Source organism: Elephas maximus, chromosome 5, assembly GCF_024166365.1.
Source record: "Elephas maximus indicus isolate mEleMax1 chromosome 5, mEleMax1 primary haplotype, whole genome shotgun sequence".
Lineage (NCBI taxonomy): Eukaryota > Metazoa > Chordata > Mammalia > Proboscidea > Elephantidae > Elephas > Elephas maximus.
In genome coordinates this window covers 30,497,575-30,525,233 of record NC_064823.1, presented here as the reverse complement: position 1 = coordinate 30,525,233, position 27,659 = coordinate 30,497,575, and the positions used below count along the sequence as shown (strand labels likewise).

The 27,659-nt window shown below is 39.2% G+C and overlaps 1 protein-coding gene across 1 annotated transcript in view; it reads left to right on the top strand.

The window, feature by feature from the left end:
• The window catches only part of SYNPO2 (synaptopodin 2), a 230,198-nt gene that overhangs the window by 162,061 nt on the left and 40,478 nt on the right, over window positions 1-27,659 (top strand). The window contains exons 2-4 of the mRNA XM_049885419.1: window positions 13,941-14,092; window positions 18,238-19,040; window positions 21,800-23,982. Coding sequence (XP_049741376.1) covers window positions 13,941-14,092; window positions 18,238-19,040; window positions 21,800-23,982 — 3,138 coding nt within the window. The remainder of the gene's footprint in view (window positions 1-13,940; window positions 14,093-18,237; window positions 19,041-21,799; window positions 23,983-27,659) is intronic.

The window sequence follows — 27,659 nt, the reverse complement described above, 5'->3', positions numbered from 1 at the left end:
TTAACATCATTTGTTTTTTCACTATGTTGACCTTTGCACTGATGCGGATAAAACCACGTGCACCTTAGCATGAATCAAGGCAGTGACAACTAACTGAGCTAAGGACCATTGTATTTTTCACTGCCGTGATTTTAACATAAAAAACAAGATGCCAATCTCATGTAAGAATCTAGCAATAAAAGTTTTAATTTTATTAAATTTCAATCCTTGAGTATACATCTTTTTAACGTTCCATGTAACAAAACGAGAAGTACACAGAAAGCACTTTGGCTGAAGTACAATGTTTAACTTGAGGAAGAATTTGTACAGTTGTTTGAATTGCAAGCTGAACTAGCCTTTTTTTTTAAATGAAACATCATTTTTACTTTAAAGAATGATGACAAACAATGGTTGTTCAGACTTCAGTCTTTGTTAGGTATTTTCTAGGAAATGAACAAAGTGAGCCTGTCACTTCAAGGAAAACAACTGGCAGTGTTGGAGCTTTCAAGCGAAAACTAGAATTTTGAGAAATTTCACCCCTATCCTCTCAGTGAAGTTGACAGCTTCCCAGTAATTAAGGACTTCTCTAATGAGATTCATTGGTGCTATTAATGAATGTGGCTTTTTGATATTGCATAATGAAATAGGTCAACATTTGGAAGATCTGCATAACTCAGTCAATCAATAGTTTCCAAATGGTGGAGCAAAATTTCAAATTCTTATAGAAACGATCCACTGGGACTGGGAGAACCCCTGAATCTGTTGCCCTGGGATAATCTTTAAGCCTTGAACTTAAACTATTCCTGAAGTCATTTTTAAACTAAACAGCAGTTTAGCTCAACTGGTAAAGAATGTTTGCCTTGAGCAACTAATAAAGACTGTTTGCCTTGAGCAACTAATAAAGTGTTCACCTTGCCTTTTTTTTTTTTTTTTTAAGAATTATCTACGTGAAATCAAATTGGTAATAGTAACTCTCAAACTCTGTTAGGGAACAGAAAGTCTAAATTAATGGTGGTGAAACTATATGGGTAGAGATAGAAAAAATAGTGGCACAATGCAAAGAATGTAACGAACATCATCGAACTGTACACGTAGAAAGTGTTGAATGGGTGTATGTTTTGTTATGCATAATTTCACCAAAAATAAAATAAAAACAAAGAAAAAAATATTTTCTAAATGGCCAATGTATGATGTAAAAAAAATCATGCATGGGTAAAAAATCCATTCAAAGTTCAAAATAGACCAATGAATTTTGATGTCAAAGAGTATGAAAAATTCATTGTTGTGATTTCAGATTCCGCATTGTGACTTTAAGAAACTACCATTTGTATTATCAAAGAATAATACCCCAAATTATCTGAAAAGGCTATTAAAATACTCTCCCCTTTTCCAACTACATACCTGTATCAGGCTTGATTTTTTTCATACACTTCAATCAACACCTCACAATAGACTGAATACATATGGAATTCAACTGTCTTCTATTAAGCCCAAGCATTCAAGATATTTATAGAAAGGGAAAACAATGTCACTATTCTCACTAAATTATTTTTGTTTTAGAAAATATGTTTTCATGAAAACATTTATGTCAGCATGCAATGGATTTATTGCTATTTTAAAATGAATTACCCAAAATAAAAATTTCTCACTTTTGATTTCTAATATGGTAAATATAAATAACTCACATAAAATATTTTTGAAGATCTCAATCATTTTTAAGAATACAAAGAGATCCTAAGACCAAAATGTTTGAGAATTGCTCCTCTGGATCACTGTTGTTGTTAGATGCTGTCCAGTCAATTCTGACTCATGGTGACACCATGTGACAGAGTAGAACTGCCCCCATACAGTTTTCTTGGCTGTAAATTTATGGAAGCCGATCACCAGGTCTTTCTCACGAAGAGTTGCTGGGTGGGTTCTAACTGCCAACCTTTCGGTTAACAGCCAAGTGCTTAACAATTGGACCAATGATATTGCTTATTTGTCCAGATGTGATGAGTTTTGTTTTCTTTACATTGAGATGTAATCCATATCGGAGGCTATAGTCTTTGATTTTCATCAGTAAGTGCATCAAATCCTCTTCACTTTTGGCAAGTAAGCTTGAGTCAACCTTAATGATGTGGCTGAAGTAAAGCTTTCGGGACCTTCATTTGCTGATGTGGCATGACTCAAAATTAGAAGAAACAGCTGCAAACATCCATTAGTAGCAGGAACAGGGAATATACGAAGTATGAATCAAGGAAAATTGAAAGTCATCAAAAATGAAATGAAACGTTTGAAGATCGATATCCTAGGCATTAGTGAACTGAAATGGACTGGTATTGGCCATTTTGAATCAGACAATTATATGGCCTACTATGCTGGAAACTACAAATTGAAGAACAACATCCCATTCATTGTCAAAAAGAACATTTCAAGATCTATCCTGAAGTACAACGCTGTCAGTGATAGGATTATCCCATACACCTACAAGGAAGACCGGTTAATACGACTGTTATTCAAATGCCAAACCACTAATGTCAAAGGTGCGCCTGACCCAAGCCATGGTATTTTCAATCACATCATATGCATATGAAAGCTGGACAATGAATAAGGAAGACTGAAGAAGAGTTGACGCCTTTGAATTGTGGTGTTGGCAAAGAATATTGACTATACCACGGACTACCCAAAGAACAAACAAATCTGTCTTGGAAGAAGTACAACCAGAATGCTCCTTAGAAACAAGGATGGCGAGACTGCATCTTACATACTTTGGACATGTTGTCAGGAGGGATCAGTCCCTGGAGAAAGACATCATGCTTGGCAAAGTACAGGGTCAGCAGAAAAGAGGAAGACCCTCAACGAGATGGATTGACACAATGGCTGCAACAATGAGCTCAAGCATAACAATGATTGTAAGGATGCCGCAGGACCGGGCAGTGTTTTGTCCTGTTGTGCATAGGGCTGCCGTGAGTCGGAACCGACTCGATGGCACCTAACAACAACAACAACAGTGCCAACGGTGAAGAAATTGAGACTTTTACCAACTTTTGCAGTCTGAATATTGATCAAACATGCAATCAATATACACTGATAATTACTGGTGATTGGAATGCAAAAGTTGGAAAACAAAAAAGAATCCCCATTAACTCATTGTTATCAAATTGATTCCAACTCATAGTGACTCTGTAGGACAGAGTAGAACTGCCCCAATAGGGTTTCCAAGGAGCGGCTGGTGGATTCGAACTGCTGACCTTTTGGTTGGCAGCCATAGCTCTTAACCACTGCTCCTGGAAAATATTCTTGGTACATGAGGTAATTTTTATTAAGCGTATGAATACAAGGAAAATATTTGGGTCCTCCAGTTACAAATTCTAATCAGGTTAGTTCCTTTACCTTATACGTGGCAGTGTTTCAAATCTAATTATACCTTTAGATATCAAAACTTCTATTTTAGCTATTTGGAATGGTACTCTTTCTAAAAGCTCGTCTGTTTTTCTGCATCTAACCAGTCTACTAAAGATGATCTTAGGTCATTTTTAATGACCTGAGGTCATTATTATTAATACCCTTTATTTACTTGAATATAGTAGAGGCATTAAGTCCTATTGGGCATATCAGAGTTTTTTACACTTTCGTTAAATGGCCCAAGAATCCGGAGCCTTTCTTTCTTTTTCAGACTTCTGGGTGTATTTAAATTTTGGCTTCCCCTCCTCCCTACCACTTCTGCCTTGGCATTGTATCATCTATAACATCTTCCTTTATACAGGATGCCTGTTTGTCTTCCCATTACTAATTTTCTATAAGCCAAATAACAAAGCTTGTTAGAATTACATAAAACCGAGCAAATAGACTCTGAGAAAGGGTCTAAGATGCTTTCAGTAGTGTACAGAAGTTTTAGTGAACTTTATTTTTACTGTGTTTTGACCATTCAAAAGACAGCTGACAGACACATGAGAAAATGTTCTCCATCATTAGCCATTAGAGAAATGCAAATTAAAACCACGATGAGATTCCATCTCACTCCAACAAGGCTGGCATTAATCCAAAAAACACAAAATAATAAATGTTGGAGAGGCTGCGGAGAGATTGGAACTCTTATACACTGCTGGTGGGAATGTAAAATGGTACAACCACTTTGGAAATCTATCTGGCATTATCTTAAACAGAAATAGAACTACCATACAACCCAGAAATCCCACTCCTCGGAATATACCCTAGAGAAACAAGAGCCTTCACACAAGCAGATATATGCACACCCATGTTTATTGCAGCTCTGTTTACAATAGCAAAAAGCTGGAAGCAACCAAGGTGTCCATCAACGGATGAATGGGTAAATAAATTGTGGTATATTCACACAATGGAATACTACGCATCGATAAAGAACAGTGACGAATCTGTGAAACATTTCATAACATGGAGGAACCTGGAAGGCATTATGCTGAGCGAAATCAGTCAGAGGCAAAAGGACAAATATTGTATAAAGACCACTATTATAAGATCTTGAGAAATAGTATAAACTGAGAAGAACATATACTTTTGTGGTTACAAGGGGGGGAGGGAGGGAGGGAGGGAGAGGGTTTTTTACTGATTAATTAGTAGATAAGAACTGCTTTAGGTGAAGGGAAGGACAACACTCAATACATGGAAGGTCAGCTCAATTGGGCTGGACCAAAAGCAAAGAAGTTTCTGGGATAAAATGAATGCTTCAAAGGTCAGCGGAGCAAGGGTCGGGGTTTGGGAACCATGCTCTAAGGGGACTTCTAAGTCAATTGGCAAAATAATTCTATTATGAAAACATTCTGCATCCCACTTTGAAATGTGGTGTCTGGGGTCTTAAATGCTAACAAGCGGCCATCTAAGATGCAGCAATTGGTCTCAACCCACCCGGAGCAAAGGAAAATGAAGAACACCAAGGTCACACAACAACTAAGAGCCCAAGAGACAGAAAGGGCCACATGAACCAGGACCTACATTATCCTGAGACCAGAAGAACTAGTTGGTGCCTGGCCACAATCGATGACTGCCCTGACAGGGAGCACAACAGAGAACCCCTGAGGGAGCAGGAGATCAGTGGGATGCAGACCCCAAATTCTCATAAAAAGACCACACTTAATGGTCTGACTGTGACTAGAGGAATCCCGGCGGGCATGGTCCCCAAACCTTCTGTTGGCACAGAACAGGAACCATCCCCGAAGACAACTCATCAGACATGAAAGGGACTGGACAGTGGGTAGGAGAGAGATGCTAATGAAGAGTGAGCTAATTATATCAGGTGGACACTTGAGACTGTGTTGGCATCTCCTGTCTGGAGGGGGGATGGGAGGATAGAGAGATTTGGAAGCTGGCAAAATTGTCACGAAAGGAGAGTCTGGAAGGGCTGACTCATTAGGGGGAGAGTAAGTGAGAGTAAGGAGTAAGATGTATATAAACTTATAGGTGACAGACTGACTTGATTTGTAAACGTTCACTTGAAGCTCAATAAAAGTTAATAAAAAAAAAAAAAGACCATTAGGAGCTTACTTATAGGTTTTTCAGATAATTCTGACTACAAAATCCCCGTTGCCATTGAGTTTATTCTGACTTAGAGCTACCCTCTGAGGTATTACAGAATAAAAATTTAGTGAACAGTTGTAAGTGCAGTTAATCAATATATATATAAACAGATTTGGGAAGCCCAAATAGTGGGTTCTAGCTCTGCTTTCTTTTCTGAGTAATCCTGATAAATTGTGCCTTTGTGTGAGTTCTTTAAAAAGTAGGGGGTTAGGCTCTGTTCCATTGGCATTTTTTTGAAAGAGCTGGGATGTTTACATTCTTATAAAAAGAAGAAAAGGGAGAATACCATTCCATATTTGTACATGTTAGTTCTCTCGAATCATGGTGGCTGCTTTACAACAGCTCATAGCAGTTATATTGCGGCATCACTTCTGCCAGTGGAATCCCATCGGTATGCACATTCTTAAGTATGCAGCCCCGTGGATGAGGGCCCTCGTTCTTGTCAAAGACAGTTATTTCTCCAGGAACGTTTCCAAGGTTGCCACTAGGAATGCTTTTTACTTTTATGGTGACTTGGTCTCTAAGGGTAAGGATAGTCATCCAAAGGAAAACATTTCGCCCAAGATCTGGACAAGAGCAAGATGTTGATAGTCTTCAAACCAATACCCAATAAGAGAATAGGCCATTGCACTTAAATTGAGATATTGAATATAGAATAACCAAAAAATCTTACTGTCCACTTGAATTTGCCATCATCTGATTTGAATATACACTCTAAGATTTGTTTTCATTATTTAGACAAATAATTTCTAGAATTGAATCTCGTATTCAATTATCTATACGTTTATCAATGCTTTAATGGAGAAAAGCCCCACTTCCTTTTAGGAATCATGTACTCTTCCTTTTAGAACACTGGTCTAAGACAGCTAGGCTCGTAGATAATCATCTCACTTTCTTCCTTATAAGTTCTTGGGAAAGCTGTTATTTCTTTCATATTGATTTCCTAGCCTATGCTTCTGCAATGGCTTTTCTAAACTTCCTTCTTTGTCCTCATGTTTTCAGTCTCCATCTGCCTTCTTCCTTAATAGATGATGAACTCATATGAATATCTGGTGTTAAGTTCCTTCATCTTCTGTCCTGTCTGTCTTGATATATCAATGTCTGCGTTCGTCTTTTTTTTTTTTTTTTTGCCTTTATTTGAGAAAAAGTTGCCCCTCCTCTCTTACCTTCTATGTTTCCCCTTAATTCTATCATTCTGTATCAGTCAGGGTTCATTTGCAGAAAATAGACACCTCTGTAGTTATTTTAATCAGAAAGGAATTTAATTGGTGCTTACAGAATTGTTGGAAGATCTGGAAAGACAAGCCTTAGGCTGGGCCTCCAGGAATGGCTTCAAACAACACTGCAGAACTGGGTACCCAAGGGAATGGCTACCTTTGCCACAGTCAGGATGCTGGGGAGCCAGGAAGCCACTGGCCCACTGCTGGGTCCAGGGTTACACATCCCAGCCATGATGTGGGATTAAGAAGCTACCAGCAGAACTGTTAAATTCGATATAAAAACACCTCCCAGATCTGTGCCCACAAAAAGGATGCTTCACACCCCAATGCCTCTCTCCGTTAAGCTCAGTTCCAAGTTTCATGCCAGTGCTCCTGTTTGTTGAAACTATGTCACGCCCAAAACCCTAGCTGAAGGAGAGTCTGGGAAATGTGTTTTTATCTTCTCAGCCTCTCCAATACACGAGGCGCGTTAGAAGGAGCTTGGAACAGAAGTCGAGCAATCTAACCTACTCTTTTGCCATGATTTTCTCTGCTGACAGTTAATTTACTCAACTATTAAATTTCTTATTTATTTATTCCACATTCTGTTTTCTCAAATCTTTTTTTCATTTTGCTGTTTGAATTTCTGTACTCTCAAGGAATTAGTATTATATTTAATACTATTATTAGTATTATATTTAATAATAATCATCCTTATTATTATTTTATCCCAGAATACAAATTCTAGTCTTTATTATTTTTTGCTTCCTCATCTTTAAACTGTTCTATTGCTATTTGCTATTGATTTCCAGAAATATTAGACTACCGTAAACCTCAACTCCCAACAACCGGTGAACTCAGCTTTGGCACTAGGAATCTGCTTGGCCTGGAGTTGAGGTTAGAGTTCAGGATCTGGATAACAAACCCTTTGAAAGTAGAATTATTCACTTATTTCTAAAAGTTTAGTTACCATCATCTTTGCTCTTGCTGTGCCTCCCAATGACCATTCTGATCATTTCCCTAGTATCTGTTGAAGAATATAGACCTGCCAGGGGTTTGATTTACGAGCTAGTTGGGGTTGGAGGATGCTTATCTCAGATGTATGAGGGAAATTTTGCCAAAGGCTTGAAGTAGAAAATTGAAGACAGGCTGAAGCTTCAGAAAGTGCTGCTAGATCATAGGCTACTTTCCAGTTTCAGTCAAATTGTTTTAATCTCTCAAACTTTAATGGTTGTCTGAGATCATCTCTCTCTCCCTCACTTAGTTATCTTCAGGCCCCTAAGACTGTTTTATGGGTTGATAAGAGTAGCCGTACGTGTGATAGGCTAGGTATATGTCAGTTTTCTCCTTTTTCAAATATTCTAATAGATGGAATTTGAGGAGATTGTCTTGGTTTTATCGCTTTTTCTAACATCTTGCATGACTTGTCAATGAGTTATATGTTACAATGCAGCTCATGATATAAGAGTTAGTTCCACTGACAATAAACTGATACAATTGAGATGCCATATAAACAATACAAAATTGTTTAAAGACAAAGTTTTATGAGAATTCAAGTCTGATAGTTTCTAGTCAGCTGTGGAAGACTAGGAAACAAAGAGACAGTAAGAGAAGAGAAAAAGGAGCTCTTTTCATTTCGCCAGGGAATTATTCTTCCCTGAAACTCTTCTCTGATTAATTCTATGAAATGCAAATACTACTACTGATTTTCCCAGGTAAATCTGAACTTTCCATTTTCTCTTGGTTATAGTAACATAAATCTTTTTTTTTTTTTTTTTGCATGGATCAAGAAACATACAGGGCATAGGATTTGGTAAATATCTACATTACCAATATCTCTAGTTGTATGGTCTGGTTAAATTGAAAGACACTGGAAGGGAATGGAATATTTTATGAGTAGAAAGTCACTCATGTGTCTAATGTATTAGGAGTGGAATGAGGTCTCTAAGGGAACGTTCTCAAAGGAAAGCAGTTACACTGCATCCTCTCGTAAGTATGCTGTGTCAAAAGATAATTACACTCAGTTTTGAATTTGTAACACACTGGGTCATAATATTGACAGTTTTCTAATTTTAAAGAATATTTTTATATGACTCTAGAAAATAATAAATGAGGGAGATGAAGAAGGAAAACAAATAAAGCAAAACAAAACAAAACCTGTGTTTCCCAACTGCTGGTCTATGGACCGATAAGGCAAATTTTTGTCACCTCTGCCTGTTGTTGCTGTTGTTATGTGCCATCGAGTCGATTCCGAACCGTAGAGACCCTATAGGACAACTGCCCCACAGGGTTTCCAAGGAGCGGCTGGTGGATCCAAACTGCCAACCTTTTGGTTAGCAGCCTGAGCTCTTAACCACTGAACCACCAGGGCTCCACCACTTCTGACTAGTCCTTTCCATTCCCCCTCCAACTGTACGCATCATTATGCTAATTGTGGAGTCCTGGGTGGTGCAAACAGTTAATGTGCTAGGCTGCTAACCTAAAGGTTGGAGGTTTGAGTCCGCCCAGAGGTACCTCGGAAGAACAGTCTGGTGAACTACTTCTGAAAAAGCAGCCATTGAGGTCCCTACGGAGCACAGTTCTACTCTGACACACTTGGGATCTCCATGAGTGAGTCAACTCCATGGCAACTGGTTGATGCCAATTGTAGCTGAACTATTCTTTTTCCTTTCTCTCCTCACCGTAGGGTTTATGATAGGAAATGTAGACTATTGACCAGGAAAGCAGTTTATGTAGTGGCTAAAAGCACAGGCTCTGGAATCAGACTCCCCCGGTTCAAATTCTGGTCTTAGCTGTATGGTTTTAGACAAAATGCTTAACTTTTCTGAGTCTCAGTTTCCTTACCTATAAAATGAAAGTAATGGCAATACACTGGTACATGTACAAATGGAAGTGCAGTCATATTCTCACTGAGGTACTGTAGGGATTAAATGATATAAGGCTATAAAAGATTTAGCATAGTAAGAGCTCAATAAAAACACGCTGCTAATATTTAATTATTTGTAGTATTATTTATGCTGGGATGCATAATAAACAGGCCTATCTTCTTCCTTTTTTCAGTTAAGAAATGTATACTTACTGAAGAAAAGGCAAATAACACATTCTCTTAGATTATGATGAGATAATGCCAAATATCTGGATAAAAATTGAAAATAAATCCAGATGTTTTTAAATATCTAGTAGACAAGCACCACCAATATTTTACATCTTTTCTTTTCATTTAGCATGATCCCTTCAAATACATATGTTTGTGTATGAATACGCATAGGAAATACAGGCATTTGTATTAACTAGTCCTTTCTTGAGCACCTAGCTGTACTGTGTGTGTATCGTGCAAGGAGACTTTTACACATTTTTTCTAATTGTCGTTAACCATCTTGATGTTGTTGTTGTTAGCTGCCATCGATTCGGCCCCTGATTCGTGGTTACCCCATACACAGTGGAATCAGACCATTGTGATCCGGAGGGTTTTCAATGGCTGATTTTTGGGGAGTAGACTGCCAGGCCTTTCTCCCTAGTCTGTTTTATTTTGAATGCATTGATAAAACCTGTTCAGCATGATGCCAACACACAAGCCCCCACTGACAGAAGGGTGGTGGCTGCACTTAAATTGCGTTGGCAGGAATTGAACCAGGTCTCCTGCATGGAAGGCAAAAATTCTACCACTGAACTGCCACAACCCCCAGCCATCTTGATAGTTTAAATCAATTGGTCTCAATTTTACATTTTAGAAAACTAAAGCTCAGGGTGATATCATAACTCATCTAAAAGTCAGATAGCTAGTAGGCAACGGAGCCACACAATCGAAGCCCAGGTCACTGACCTAGATTCGAAATTGTCAATAGTAATGATTTATGTGACCAACTTCCCCTTGTTACTGACAACATATTTCATTTTCACAAATAAGAACATTTTCAGAAGTTAGAATTTTTACTCCTATACATGTTGCTGTTATGCTGTGAGGTGCTGTTGAGTCGATTTTGACTCATAGCAATCCTATGTGACTGCCTCACAGGGCTTCCTAGGCTGTAATCTTTACCCAAGTAGATTGCCACTAGTGGGTTCGAACTGCCACCATTTCAGTTAACAGCTGAGCGCTTAACAATTGCACCACCAAGGCTCCTGTACTCATATACATAATAATGCACAATTATACAAATTATAAAAATATATACTTATACACAATATAAGGTCAGGATTTTATGAACATTAATAAATGTTCATCCATAATACACCTATGAACAGAACCATATTGGTGGTTGGTGATTGCAAGGGATCTGTGTAGGCCTTTAGACGCTCTCATACCATCTTTATTTGGTTTAGTTATCTTCTTAAAAATGGAGAAAGACTAGTTTTCCAGAAAAACTTTTGTAGCAAGGAAAGTACCAGCGTGTTTAACACGGTTCTTTAAGGGAAACTGTTCTCTGCTAATCAGTCAAATGTAAAGGTCAGCAAAACACATTCACAGGAGTTGGTTTTGAATGTTGACCTCAGAGTGTATGCTCTGAAGGAATGCTAACAACTCTTACCATGATGCCTTTGCTTATCTGGATACCATTGAAAGCTCTGCTTGACAAGCATAATGATGAGCTGCATTTTTCCCATCAAGCAACACAAGTTCGGATGATAGACAGCTCTGTTAAGTTGGAGATTTGTTTATTTTCCAAGGACGGAATTTCATCTTAGCTCTACAAACCCATGGAGCTGCTTAAAACTCAGACAACGTATTGCTCATAAAGGGAACCCCCACTCGAGACTGGGTCTTGGGGGATACGGAGTATAATGACACATTTGTTTTATTCACATAATAACCTCTTTGGTCCTCCAAAGGATGAATTTCTAGTTTGAGTTCTAATTGACCCCATTAAATGAATGGATTTATGCTGCAGAAAAATATACTATATTATTGACCAAATCTTATTTTATGAAAGAAAATAAATTTAAATACATGAAAAGTATACAAATAACTCTAAGCCTAATTAAATGTTGTTGTTGGGTACCATTTTATCCTTAACTTATTAATAACTCTCTCTTGATCCTTTATTTTAAATATTTCTTGCAAGATAAAACAAGTATATTTGGCAGTTAAATGTATTTTTTCAAAATTAGGTGCATACTCTCTTCCTCATTGTTTTTGTTGCTTCATTATACCATTGAAAATATTGACTTCATTTGATATTTTGCAATACACAGGTATGTTCTTCCACAAAAAGGTAATGAGATTAATTTATCAGAAAAGGAGAAGGTCTCCTATAGATTATTCACGGTAATAAAAGGAAGGACTCTCCCAGACTAAAACGAATTGAACCTCTTCTAATTTCACAAGAGAATCATTACATTGGGTCTTAAACGGATTCTTTATTTTCAAGAGTAACATCTCAAATGTAAACACATTTGGAGATATAAACTTTAAACCTGTATCAGTTAGCATATTAATTATCATTTAAGACCTAGTCAGGAATTAAGTTGGCAGCTATTAGAGATAAACTGAAATATGGTTCATCCCCAATCAGAAATGAGCCTGGCTCCGAAAACCTTTTTAAGAAGTGCCCATTGCCTGATTCTGACCTCTCTGGATTCAGAACCTCGATTTTAATAACCAGAGAGGGTCTGCACCCTTGGTAGAAAATATCTGGAATAGTATCTTAGTATTTTTTAATTTGAAATCTCATTGTATGATCTTTTTGAGAACTGTTTAACTCACATTAAAAAATGAAGTCTAAACACATCAGTAACTTAGCCTCGTGACAGGAAATAGATGGCATTATCAAAAAAGTAACTGAAGATAATTTAATGCAGGGACTAAAGGCAGCATTGAAGGAATCAACAAGAGATGGGGACGCGCCCAGAGATTCAGAGCAGGAAGGTATAATTACCCTAAGGCCTGAAGATGCAAGAGGATAAGCATAGGTTGTTGGAACCTAAAAGGAGTTAAGGCAGTGGGAGAGGAGTGGACTAACAGGAGTTGTGACTTTTTAGATGGAGGAACACAGCCATTGCCAAACCATAGTCCAGCAGGTTCAACAAGGAGAGCATACCTTGATCTCTCCTATCCATTGTTCTTAGATCTCTTACTTGTGCTTCCCATTGACCAGATCCAACCAGAAGCCAGAGTACAAGGGAGCCCAGCTGATTAACTCTGTAGAAATTAGTCCTCCCAGAAGAAAGCTGACCAGAGGATGACCTGGAAGGGTCGATGGAGAGTAACTAGCACAACGTTTGTCATAACTAACTCAAGGAAAAACATAGACTATAAGGGATATAAACACCTACTTATTCCTCACTAAGAAGCTGGCAGGAGCCTTCTGCCATTATTCTGTCTCTTCTTCCGTGGTCTGAAGGTTCTCTTCTAGGAGTTTATCCAGTTGTTCCACATTGGTCTGTGCTGGAATGATGCTGTCCTTATAGCAAGGCTGTTTTTATTTTTTACGCAGCTCTCCCTCCCTCTCTGCATTTTTGCTAAAGTTTGCCTAGTACCAAGTCTTTTGTAGTTCATTTCAGATAAGTATTTTTTTTCCCCTTTGACGTACTCTCTAATACCCTAGCTGTCTGCTTTCCTCATTATAATGGGATGACTTGTTCATAAAGCTTTACAGTTTATCCCTAAACTTTGTCCCACATCTCTGTCTTACAATCACAGTGCTCTACTCACCTTGGCAATGGGAGAGGCTTTTAAAATTTATTTTTTATGGAAGAAGTCATTTTCTGATTGGGCCAAATGTCAAAATTGATGTGAAATAATTATTTTAAATGTACAAACAATTCAAACATTTGATGTCTTCCCTTTTTTTTCTCTATTCTTTCTTCTGATTCATTTACTATTAATTTACTTTCTGTTTTTCTATTTTATCACAATATGACAAATTAAATTTTGAGGTTATGGGAAATAATAAATTATGTGTGACAGAGAGACAGAGGAGAGAAATGTTGAAGATGGTCTTAAAGGTTAATGGGTGAATCAAAAATAAGGAATTACACATGCAAAAAAAGTATTGAAATGGCTAATATTTAATATATGTGTGTTTATATTTTTCCCACAATTAAAAAAACTGCAAAAAGAAAAAAATTCAATTGAACAACAACAAAAAAAAAAGTAAACCGTTAGGGATGATTTTATAGCCTGAAGTTCTCTTTACCTCTCTCAGATAAAAGTTTCTCAGAGATGGTGGTATGATTTTTGCCAAGTTATATGATTCTAATTATTGCCTCCTTTTTTACTCCACTCAGATTCGAAGCCAGAGCAAAGCCTCTGGATCTGGGCTCTGTGAGGGGGATGAAGTGATCTCTATCAATGGCAACCCTTGTGCAGACCTCACCTACCCTGAAGTCATCAAGCTCATGGAAAGTATAACAGACTCTCTCCAAATGCTCATCAAAAGGTACAAGAGATTTGTCAGAATATATATTTTCTCATGTTGATAGATAGGAACAGCGATACTTAAACATCAACAATGCAGTGTTTAAAGAATGGGCAGTTCTCGTCAGTTGAACATCCTGATTCATTGAGAACTAACTTGAAAATCTTTATTTCAAGCACATCTTTGAAAATCTTAGTAAAATATTTCAGACTAGTTGTTTAGAAGGCTCAGCGTATTGAGCGTAATTTAATACTTCTTTGATGGGTCAAGATTTTGTGGTGGATCAGGATGACTAATTACAATTTTCAGATTCACGGGTGAATTAAAAATGTTTAAATCCTACACTATTACACTGTACAATGATTTTTTCATAGAAAAATGATGCCTTGGAAAAGGAAAAAAAAAAAACCTCTTTGCCAGGATTTCCACTAAAACCAGTATTCAGGAATGAGCAGAAGCAGATGGTTAGAATAAAATTTTTGGATTATCAGTACAAGTCATTTGTCAATTCAGTCTCTCCAAATGCCACCTTCCCTACCTGATTATTTCAAAATGCAAAAGTAGACTTTAAACATGAAAAGAAAAAACAATGCGGGCAACAACAAAAAACTCTTAACATCAGCATGTTTACAGTACAAATCCCAGTACAGTCCATACTGGCTTTACGAATGAGGCCCTGATCATTGCATTATAATGAATCCAGAAAGGAAAGCTCTGGCTTCCTAGAGAACAGCCTTCAGGAGGATGTCAGAGGACATCTCCGACAGAATCTCAAAGCCATCTCCAGGCTACAGAGACTTGCCTTAACTCTGCAGAAATGCTACCTGCAGCGTTGTTGTTGTTGTTGCTGTTGGATGCCATCAAGTCAATTTCGACTCATGGTGACTCCATGTGATAGAGTAGAACTGCCTGTTAATGTCATCTACACAGAGGCTGATCACTACGTCTTTCTCCTGCGGAGCCTCAGGGTGGGTTCTAACCACTAACTTTTTGGTTAGCAGCTGAGCGCTTAACCTTTGCGCCACCAGCACTCCTTACCTGCAACATTACTCTTCTGATAATCAGTAGTATGATTCCATTTTTATATAAACATGAACTGACTATGGTCAACATCTTATGAAAATAGAGGAAATCTATGTTAGGCTCTCCCAGCCATGTATTTACTCACTGAGTCCAATGTTGAAGGTCTTAAATTCCTACTTATTTATGAAGCTGTTACTTGTTTTTAAAACGGACCTAACAGGAATATGACAAGTGTAGTCAGTATTTGCTATGATCAGCTGTACATCTCTGAAGTATTTGAAGGCTTCCATCTTTGTAAACATTTAATGATACCCAAATTGGAGGGAAGCACCTTTTCTGAATTTTCTTTGTTAGTGTCTTTTCTGATTTAATGAGGCCAACTTTTTTGGAATACATTTATCATCTGGGACATCCAGTTCTTGTTTATGAGAAAATCCTTGCTAATTTAAATCTGTGCAGTGATTAACAGCTTGGTTGCTAATCAAAAGGTTGGCAGTTCGAATCCATCAGCTGCTCTTTGGAAAACTTATGGGGCAGTTCTACTCTGTTGTGTAGGGTCACTATGAGTTGGAATCCACTTGATGCAACAGGTTTGGGTTTCTTTGCATCTTCTTTTTTTTTTTTGGTTGGTTTAAATCTGAGTCTTAGGTACATATTTACTTTAATAAATAAACTAATTTTCTGCTATTTTATTACTAGAATCATGGTCATTATTTTTTTCTCTTAAGTATTTAATTTTGACCTTTTGCAAAATAAATTTTTTGTGGTATTCAAAATGGAATTGCAAATTAAAATCAGCCCAAAGACAATCATCATTATCATTACTGCCGTCTTCACTCTGGATATCTGAACAATGTTTCCTAGAATTAAATATTTCATTCATTCTCATAACTGTCATCTATCAGTAGAGAACAAGCATTTTATTTTTCCTGGGCTATTCCTTTTTTGGGTGGGTGGGCTATTGCCCAGAGATAACTGGGATAAAACTATTTTAAAAGAATCTTTGAACATTTCCTCTTATTTTAAATATCAGTAAAATTGTAAGATAGAAGAATAAAAGATAATGTAATTAGGGCACATAGCTGTGGAGGTATCGAGTACTGTACATAGACTGACAAGAAATGAGCTTTTTAAGGTATAAAGCTTTAACCTCGCCCTCGCCCTCACCCTCGCACTCACCCTCGCCCTCACCCTCGCCCTCACCCTCGCCCTCACCCCTGCCCCCGCCCCCACTCTCTCTAGTGCCTTAATGATCATTACCCACCAAACCAACACCCAGTGCCATCAAGTTGATTCTGACTCATAGCGACCCTACAGGACAGAGTAGAACTGTCCCATAGAGTTTCCAAGGAGTGCCTGGCGGATTTGAACTGCCGACCCTTTGGTTAGCAGCTGTAGCACTTAAAAAAAAAAGCAAGCACTTAACCACTACATTATTCATGTATATGGACTATTTTCTACTTTGGTAACTTAAGAAATGTTAACATTTATCTGGTCCATTTGCCTGTATTCCAGTTTATAAGACTGGATTGAATTCAGACTGCTCTCTTCTCAGCTTCATAATTGATTGCTAACATAATTCAAAGTGATTTAATCCACTTCCATTCCAAGGCCTTCCTAAATCAAAACTCTCTGACCTTTCGGTACCCTCAAATTCATACATTTCTTATGTAAGAAAGATCTAATTTGTTGTCATCACCTATGCCTTGAGGAATATCTATGATTTTTAAATACTATATTACCAGGAATCTTTACAGGTTACTTGCATAAGGAAAGTTGCCTTTTATTTGAGCGTCGGATTTTTGCTTTGTTTAGTTTTTTGTTGCGTGTGTTTTTTGTTTTTGCAAAATGTAGTCAAAAGCCAAATTAGGAGTAAATATTTTGAACATTGGTCTGAAATTCTGCTACCACATAAATTCTAAGGTGAGTTCCTCTACGTAGAACAGAAGTGAGGGCTCACTCCCTTAGGCCGATGATTCATGCGTTGGTCAGGGTACATTTTGAGGTAGGAGGATAGGAGCAGAGACAGACATTGCTGCTTCTAAAAAAAGAAAAAAACAAACTTATAAATGTAAGCCATCTCCCACAGCTATTCTACAAATGATGGTCCTCTTCCAAAAGCATTTACAGTTTAAATTAGAGTTTCAGATAGAAGTTCTTGACCCCTACACTGACATTTCCTTTTCTTCCAAACCCAAATTCACAAAACCAACTGGGAGTACCCATTGTCATCAAGGCAATTCCGACTCGTAGCGACCCTGTAGGACAGAGTACAACTGCCCCATAGTATTTCCAAGGAGCAGCTGGTGGATTTGAACTGCCAACCTTTTGGTTAGCAGCTGAATGCTTAACCACTGCACCAGCAGGGCTCCTAACTGGAAATGCCAAAAACAAAGGATGGTGGGGAGCAGCTGTAGCTTCTTAGCTGAGAGATAAAGGAACAGTTTGACTTCAGGGATCCTAAAAGGAAACTGCTCCAAGAGACGAGTTCGAATAGGAGAAAGGGAGAGATCTGAGATTATAAATACTCCATGACTTAATGATTCATTGCAGCATGGAAAAGATTTCTCTTTACACAAGAGTACTGGGCTTGGGTCCACTTATTACAAAACACATGCTCAGTGGAGCTTTAAAAACAGCTTCTATTTCATTCCTTTCAAGAAAGTACAGCCTCTAAAAGGATCACTTGAATTATCTGTATGCTAAGACTGTTATGAAGTTGCTGAATGTGTTTATGGGACTTTATAATCTCCAGACCAGAATTCAAAGAGTTAGTCAATAAGACGTAGAAATGCTTTGTCATATTGCAACAAACATGGCTTCTTAAAAACACCCAAATAACTTACAGATAGAGCACATCATGTGCCTTTTAAAAATAAAAGCTGAATTTGAGGATGGATTTAGGTTTCATAAGCTTTTGTAAGCCTTTTTTGTTGCGTTTTAAAGCAAAGTTTATTTGGAAGATTGGTAAATAATAATATGAACACATGGCCAATTTCTGCTTTTAAATATGTTGCAGTTGAAATTTAGGAGGAAATATTTTGACTGTGTCGTGTATTAGACATCATAAAAGTGTCAGGAAATTCTTTGGCAGGTGTAACATACTTTGATTTAACTGTCTGGAATTATTTTTCTGTGTGCAGACCATCCAGTGGAATAAATGAGACTTTGATCTCTGAAACTGAAAACAAAAACCATGAGCACCTCACACATGAGGGGTACGTGGAAAGCACCACCCTGCAAATTCGACCGGCCACAAAGACCCAGTACAGAGAGTTCTATGTCGCCCCAGTCAAGAGCGGCGTTTCCCTCGTTGAGGACGAAGGAAGCGGTCTCAATTGTTCAGGGAACATCAAAGAAGAAACAGTCCTGAGTTACCAGATGGCTCCCCAAATGCCTGCCTCCCAAAGTGGATGCATGACAGATGAGGTTATCTTAAGGGAGAAGGCAGAAACAGGGCCTATGGTGGAGCTACAACTGTCCCTTTCACAGGAGGAACCCAAAGCCACTAGTGCCCCACAAGTGGCTCCCCTGGGAGCTGAAAAATCTGAGTCTCCTGAGGCGGACACTAATTTACAACATGATGAGACCGTCCACATAAATTCAGTCCCCACTGATGAGAAAGGGGACCCTTCTCTGAGGTCCAGCAAGATAATTCAGATCTCCAGCAGCAAAGAGTTGAGAGTGATCCCAGGGAGGGAAGCAGGAGACCCAGGACTGCCCCGAGTGGAAGTGATCCTCGACTGCTCTGACAGGCAGAAGACGGAAGGGTGCAGGCTTCAGGCAGGAAAGGGGTATGTGGATTCTTCAGTGGAAGGAGGGCAGTCAGAAGCACCTCCTTCTCTGGTATTCTTTGCAGTCTCATCAGAAGGCACAGAGCAGGGGGAAGATCCACGCTCGGAAAGGGATCACAGCAGACCTCACAAGCACAGAGCGCGGCACGCACGTAAGTCCTCCTGGAGTACTTGGCTGGGCTATGGAAGGGGCTCGGGAGCTTAGGGCGTTTGGCTGCTGCTTTGCTAAATGAAATTTTTTCTAAATTTATACTCTATGATTTGTCTTAGGTCTCTCACTGCCTATTTTTTTTTTCCTTTATTTTAGTTAATGCACAAGATAATAATAGGGAATACCAGTTTCTGAATTGGAAGCAATATGGTTGAACTTGATAATAGATCCAAATGTTTTTAATGAACTTCTTTTTACCCCTTCCCCCAAAGCATGGGAACTTTTAAAGAAAATAATACTGTCAGCGTGACTTTTTAAATTTGTTTTAGACTATTTTAATGTTCCATGTTAAAAGAACCTAAAAGAGTCACATGGATTTCTGAGTTTAAATGTCAAAAACTGTTGAGTCGGCTACCGAAAGGTGTCTTTAAAATACAGCCTCCACCACTGATATTAAAAGCAGATCCTTGTTTTGAAAAAACTCATTGTGCAGCTTGATGATGCTTGCAGAAGTGAGTTTGACAGACAAGGACACGTGTAATACCGAGCGGTTACATGATCCTCTCAGTTTTGTGAGTCTTCACTAGACGGCAAAGGGTTTCATCTACCTTCTAGACACAGAAGTCAGTCTCCAGATCTATGTGGAGGCATTTCAGGGTCCCCAAACATAAAAATATATTTCAATTCAAGGCTGTTTAGGGATTTTGTTTTACCCAGGGGAGCAAGGACAGAAAGGAGCATGAGGTGAAGGATTGCTGCTAGCTTTGATGCTTTTTGTTATTTCCTCACATGTGTACATATATGTGTGTATATATATATATATATGTATTTAAACAAATTCAGGAATTTCATTTGAGGATGTAAAGTCTGACTGGCAAAGGCACTTTGATGTACGACTGATACACAACAGCAAGGAACTCGGTGATTCCAAGTAGTGCAAGAAGTCTCTTAGCCTATTGTTATTCCTTTCAAAGCGTATTTTTAGCATAACCATTTGTAGCTTTATTGACAAGTGTTCTTAATCATTCCTTATACTTTAAGCATCCGTATGCCATCTTCACATTTATAGCATATTAAACAAGTGCCTTAAAGGAGCATTCGCATATTTTACGTTTTGGCAAGTGAAGTTAGCAACAACTGTGCAACTGTGACTGTCAGTTTAACAATAAGTTGTATAACACTAGTCAGAAAAGCAATTACATTTAGGAATGGCCACATTTTTTACCGTTTTCTCTGTTAAAAATCTTGATCACCCATTGAGGATCTGAAATTTCGTGATACAATTATTTTCTTTGATTATATTATATTTTTAAATGAGCAAATCTGATATTTTTTTTCCCCCAGTGACAAAAAGAGCTAGTTTTCTGTTTTAAAATATTCAAGGAATTTTTTTTTTGAAATTTTTTTATAACTATTTTGAGGAATGCAAAACGATTTGTGAATCAGGCCCATTATTGAAGCCATGATTATAATTAACTGATGTTATAAATTAATTTACCACCGATTTATTTTGATAGCAATAATCATGTAATAAAAATTTTAAGTACATTTTTTAAAACTGCTGAACTGTAGTTTTAAATGACTTTATAATTTCTGCATCAGTTTTTGCACATAGTCCCTAGTCATCATATATTTTTTAAATTTCCCCAAGATTTGCAACTACTCTTGCTGCAATTCAGGAACCCTGGTGGCACAGTGGGTAAAGCACTTGGCTGCTAACCAAAAGTTGGGCGGTTTGAACCCACCAGCTGCTCCATGGGAGAAAGGTGTGGCAGTCTGCTTCCACAATTTACAGCCTTCGAAACCCTATGGGGCAGTTCTACTCTGTCCCATAGGGTCGCTATGAATCAGGGTTGACTTGATGGCAATGGGTTTGGTTTGTTTTTTTTTTGGTTTGCTGCTATTATCTACTACTATTATATTTCTAAGACAGCAATACGTTTAGAAACCAATTTGTCTAGACCATTTGTAGCTAAAATTTCTTAAATGTATTCACAATGACCTACTATTCTGAATTACTGGAGCCCTGAATTATGACTAATTATTGATTTAGTACCTTCAGTTATTACTAATTCACTGTTTTTTAACTTATATTAATTTGGTAACTACGAATGCAAAGATTATGGAGGGATGTGAAAGTAAAAAGAAAAAAAGAAACTAAATATCTAAGTCAATTTACATCAAAACATTTAGGTAAATACAATTTTCTTGGGACCCCCCTCCCTTCTGGAGATGCTTGCTAACAGTTTTATATTGACACTTTATTATCCCAATGTAGAAATGAAAAATCTACTTTTACTTCACAGTACAAGGTGTGCCTTAACTTGTTTTTCAAAAATATTAAGTCCTTGAATTATTTCCTTTTTAATTTTAATTACACCCTATTAACTGGCATTTACTAGCCAATTTTATTGTTAAAGTATAAGGATCCGTAGAGAAACAAATGTATTAAACAGTCTAATAAGTACATAAAAACATATTTACATAAACAAATGAGATGGGATATTATATAATGTTACATATTTATAATTATATATTATTATAAACCTATTTATTATACGAGTATAAATTTTAAAAGAAATAAGAAAGAGAAATGAATCCCTTCAAAATCCAGTTCCCAATTATAAGAATGTTTTTTCCATACTCATTTTCCCCTTAGATAGAGAAAAAGAGTTATAGCAAAAAGGAAGTCAATTTCTGGTTTGCTGTGGAGTCATCTCTGAACTAACCAACTCAATATAGTTTTGGTATCTTCCCTAGGTCTCAGAAGGAGCGAAAGCCTGTCAGAAAAGCAGGTGAAAGAAGCTAAATCTAAATGCAAAAGTATTGCCCTCCTTCTAACAGATGCCCCCAACCCCAACTCCAAGGGGGTGTTGATGTTTAAGAAGCGTCGTCGAAGGGCCAGGAAATACACCCTAGTCAGCTACGGTACTGGAGAGCTTGAGCGAGAGGCAGACGAGGAGGAAGAAGGCGACAAAGAGGATACCTGTGAAGTAGCATTTCTGGGCACGAGCGAGTCAGAGGTGGATGAAGAGTTATTGTCTGACGCTGACGACAACACACAAGTTGTGAACTTTGACTGGGATTCTGGACTGGTGGACATCGAAAAGAAACTGAACAGAGGGGACAAGATGGAGATGCTGCCAGACACCACCGGCAAGGGGGCCCTCATGTTTGCTAAGAGGAGGGAGAGAATGGATCAGATCACAGCCCAAAAAGAGGAGGAGAGGGTGAGCGGAATGCCACGCAGAGAACCAGATGCTGCCCAGACAGACGGTGTGAGAACCATGACTTCCTACCAAAGGAAAGAAGAAGAATCAGTGAGAACGCAGAGTTCTGTGAGCAGAAGTTACATCGAAGTGAACCAAGGCCTTGGCAATGTACCCCAACAGAATGGCTTCAGTGGGGCACCTGAGACAGCCGAGGCCCAGAGGATGATCCCTATGAACAGGACGGCAAAGCCTTTCCCAGGGTCTGTGAACCAGCCAGCAACTCCCTTCTCCCCAGCCCGAAATGTGATGAGTCCTACTGCTGACTTTCCTGCGCCTCCCCCTTACTCTGCAGTCACTCCTCCACCTGAAGCCTTCTCCAGAGGAGTATCAAGTCCAACAGCTGGCCCAACACAGCCACCTCCATGGCCTCAGCCTGCCCCATGGTCCCAGCCAGCCTTTTACGATTCATCTGAGCGAATAGCTTCCCGGGACGAGAGGATTGCAGTGCCAGCAAAAAGAACAGGGATATTGCAGGAAGCCAAAAGGAGAAGCACAACAAAACCCATGTTCACCTTCAAGGAGCCCAAAGTAAGCCCAAATCCTGAACTCTTGTCGCTTCTTCAAAATTCAGAAGGCAAGCGGGGCACTGGAGCTGGAGGTGATTCTGGACCCGAAGAAGACTACCTCAGCTTAGGGGCAGAGGCTTGCAATTTCATGCAAGGCTCCTCTGGTAAACAAAAGACCCCACCGCCTGTTGCTCCAAAACCTGCGGTCAAGTCCTCATCCTCCCAACCAGTAACTCCAGTTTCTCCAGTCTGGTCTCCAGGAGTGGCTCCAACCCAACCTCCTGCCTTCCCCGTGTCAAACCCATCCCAGGGCACCGTTGTCTCCTCCATCAAAATAGCCCAGCCTTCTTACCCTCCTGCCCGGTCCACAAGTGCTGTGCACGTGGCTGGTCCCTTCAAAGGCCCACAGGCAGCAGTAGCCAGTCAGAGTGTTACACCCAAGCCTACAGCTCCCACACCGACTGTGAACACTGCTCATGCTGGTGCAGTGGGACCATCCAATGAGCTTCCAGGAATGAGTGGGAAAGGAGCCCAGCTCTTTGCCAAAAGGCAGTCGAGAATGGAGAAGTATGTGGTTGATTCAGATACCGTGCAGGCCCGTGCTGCCCGTGCTCAGTCTCCCACTCCGTCTCTACCGGCCAGTTGGAAGTATTCCTCCAATGTCCGAGCACCTCCTCCTGTGGCCTACAACCCTATCCACTCCCCCTCCTACCCACTGGCTGCTGCCAAGTCCCAGTCTTCAGCCCCTCAGCCCTCCAAAACAAGCAAGAAAAAGGGCAAGAAACCCCTCAATGCCTTGGATGTGATGAAGCACCAACCATATCAGCTCAATGCATCCTTGTTTACTTTCCAACCTCCAGATGCAAAGGATGGCCTCCCCAAAAAGTCAGCAGTCAAGATCAGTTCAGCTCCAGCCTTGAAGCAAGCACTTCCTCCCCGGCCAGTGAATGCTAGCTCTCCTACTAATGTGCAGCCTTCGTCGGTGTACTCAGTCCCAGCCTACAGCTCTCAGCCTACCTTCTTTGCAGAGGCCACTTCACCAGTCAGCGCGTCCCCAGTGCCTGTGGCCATTCCCACCTCTCCAAAGCAAGAATCCGCCTCATCACCATATTTTGTGGCACCAAGGCCGAAGTTCTCAGCCAAGAAAAGTGGTGTCGCAGTTCAGGTGTGGAAACCATCTATTGTGGAAGAGTAATCGAGTAGCTGAAGCTGAGTGTCCACTTTTCTTGAAATGAATTGTTTGCAGTGTTACTTGACTCCCCAAGAATGCCTAGCCAGTCCTTAATTTACTTAATTTCAGATATGTCACCTCCCAATCTGGGTCCAAGGAGCGTAATATTTTTAATGAGTCAAAAATCTAACTCAGATTGACTTAGAATACATTTAACTTCTTTGCACACTTAAAGAATTTGGGGGCACCCCAAAAGAGACATGTGCCATTATATTAAGCAAGCAGGATCCTTAGGGTTTATGTGTTAGCCACAAGACAGACAGTGATGAGGTGTTACCAAACATTAGGATGCAGCCTTTATATAACATAACATCTGTGTGCCTATGATGAAAAGGTTCAAATGTAGTGAAAATATAACATGCCTTGACTAAGGTTTCTTTTTTTAAATAGTGCTTTGTCCAAATTATTAGTATTAAAGGAATAGGAAGTTTGTCAAGTACAGGGATCAGCTCTGGTCTGTCAACCTCAGCCACCTATTTGATATTGCCAAGAAGATACCCTAAGGATTGTTGCAATGTACGTAGTTTAGTAAGAGGTGGGTAAGAAGGAGGGTATTAATAATTACTGAGCACTTATCTATTAGAGCCCTTGGGTGGTACAAATGGTTAATGTGCTGGGCTACTAACCTAAAGGTTGGCAGTTCTGGTCCACTGAGAGGCACCTCAGAAGAAAGGCCTGGTGATCGACTTCCCGAAAAGCAGCCATTAAAAACCCTGTGGAGCAAAGTTCTACTCTGACACACACGGGGTAGCCATGAGTCGCAGGCGGCTCAATGGCAACTAGCTTGGTTATTATATATTAGGTTTTTGGCCAGATGTTTTATGTGTATTAACTCTTTTCAGAAGACTTGTTTAAAGTAAGTGGGGTAGGGTAAGAAGGACAGTTATCCTCAGAGATTGATTCCCATCTTCCTCCTCCACTTCCATAGGAACTAAGTGAGTAAGTACATCTCCAATTGCCCATGAAAGCATTAGTTTGTTTTCCTCAGCTGAGGCAAGCGGTAGAGTACAGTACCAGGGAGTAGCATATGGAAAGGTGAACAGGATGCCTGTTAAGATATGCATGACTATTACTGTACCTTGGGAAGCCAAACGATTGGGGCCTGAAGGGTTACTGACTACAGGGGCTGATTGTGAAGCACAAGGAACCCATGTGTGTGGAGGCTGGAGGGTGAGAACACAGAATTACTAGCATCATTTCTGAGTGACCTCACAGATTTTTTCTCATGTTTGTTTTGCCTTTTGGTGACTGCTTCTTCCACTCTTCCTTTCAATTCTATTCTTGCACCTTCGCTTTGTTATTTATATTTGATGGACCAGGAGGACCCAGGCAAGGTTACCTTGTAAATTTGGATTGGTTACACACCATGCCATCATCCAGCTGGCTGTGAAGGTATTAATGTTACTCAGAGTAAACGTGAAGACCTCGTTCATATCTATTTTAAGTCCGAATCTGAGCAGCCATGGAAAATATTTGACATGAATTAATGTAGAAAACTACAAAGAATTTATGACAGCTCCAAGGAAAACCATCTACTCTATATAAGAAATATCTTTAGAGACCTATCATTAAAAAACTTGCCAGGTTTGAAGGTACATGGTACCACTTTAATTCTTTGAAAATATCTGTATTCCTGTCCTTTTCTGCTGTCACTGTCAATCGGCTATATTTTTCACTATCCTATTAAAATATTACTGTCTTCTTTATCTGTTGAATGTATGTATTTTTTAAACGTTCCCTGTGTGAGCTGTTCTGCCCTAGGTCATTTCTCTGATATTTCTCTTATGTTCCTTCCCATCATATCTGAAATTTCTTTTGTGAGTATTTCCATTTCTCTGTACCTTGTAAAAATTCAAGCCTTAGGTACTTCTAAAACAACGGACAAAGAGAAGTTTCCTACAGAACAATGGGGCTGATTTTTATGCTTTTCTCTAGAAAATCTCCCATGGCCTTTGGTAGCAATTTACCTAAAGGTCACAACCACAGGATGTAGCTCGGCCTACTAGTTGTTGACTTTTGGGAAATCAATTAGGAAGATTAATGCAGGATAACGGAAAAAGCAATCTATCCATTATATAACAGAATTTTTTTAAGTGCTCTCCACAAAGGAAGTCCATTGAATGCTGTGCATTTTGCATTCTTTTCAAACAGAACAACCATAAAAGGCTTCTTGAGGTGAAGCAAGAAAGCTAATTTTGATACCTTTGAATTCTTAACATAGCATGTAAATCATGGCATGTGTTAGAGAAAAGATAATGGAATACACAGGTAGTCCATCTGAGATCATCCATTCAAATGTAGACGAGTATGGTAATGACCCAGAAGTATTCCCAGTTGTCCAGTGGTTTGTGGTATGTAGGAATGAGACGTGTTTTCAGTCCATTTCCTGTCAGACAGGTGGTGATCTTGACTGAGCCACTATTTAGAGTTGATGACTAAAGACACAGCTAGTATAACTGTGTCTTCTAGTCATTTGGGACTGTTTGGGGTTCCCAAAAAGCTTCTAGGGGACATGCCACGCATGCAAAGTATCTACAGCTTAGACTGAGAATTGGTAGCATAGGTCTTAGCTTGGACCATACAGTCCCACTTTATAGAAGAGGGATGGGACTCTTCCAAAACTCTACCCACAACAGAGAGTGTGACCTCACCCTGAGGGATATGGGGAGTAGGAGAGAGAAGGACTAAGATAGCTCCCAGGAGTAATAGGGATTTCCTTTGCCTCTTCTTCCCCATCAGGGAGCCCTCTGGGAGCTTGCATGCAGATTAAATTTTATGTACCATTCACATTGGGACTATGGACGTGATGTCAGTGTGGTAGATGGGAGAGTTAGAACTCATGACATCAGCTTTCCTCCCACTGGTCACCGTGTGCAATGTGGGTGTTGTTGGCTTTGTTGTGGTGGCAATTGGTTGACTGGTTGTATGGTTTGGGGAGGCAATTTTGTATAGTTTTTAGCACCTTATCTCTTCCTTTGCCCTTTGTTAGCTTAATTTCTAGGCAGAGCACCTATGAAGTTAAGTGCACATCATCACCGTAATAGCCATGATCATATACTGAGGGCCTATGTTATGTTAGGTGCCTGCGTACATTATCCCAAAGAATTCACTGCATGGTTTGCAAGCACCGGAACATAAACTAAAATGTCATCACGGTCACTGACTTACTGCAAGTCTTTAAGCAAACCTCTCTTTCTATGAGCTTTCCCTTAATAATGTCTCAAACCTCTTTTCCTGGTAGTAAGGCTGTGCCCATATGGAGTATGCACAACACTTGAGATTTTAGGAAGAAAGCTGCTATGTAGATATAACTACAGCATTCGTTATCTTTCTCGGTCTTACAGGATCACAGATTGAATCACACAGAACTGGTAAAATTGGGAATCTGAGCATTGCTGCTTTAATCTTAGAACACAATTTTACTTCTAATATTTCAATAATAGACACATTCTGTTCTAAGGGAGGGGAAAAACACAGTTTTCTGCATTTGGACTATTCATCAATAGTATAAGACATAAATATTTAGGAATATGTTTTATAAGACACATTTGGGTTGTCATTCTAGAGCATGTAGAAGTTTGTATTTCAAAATATTATCTAGTATGACTGTT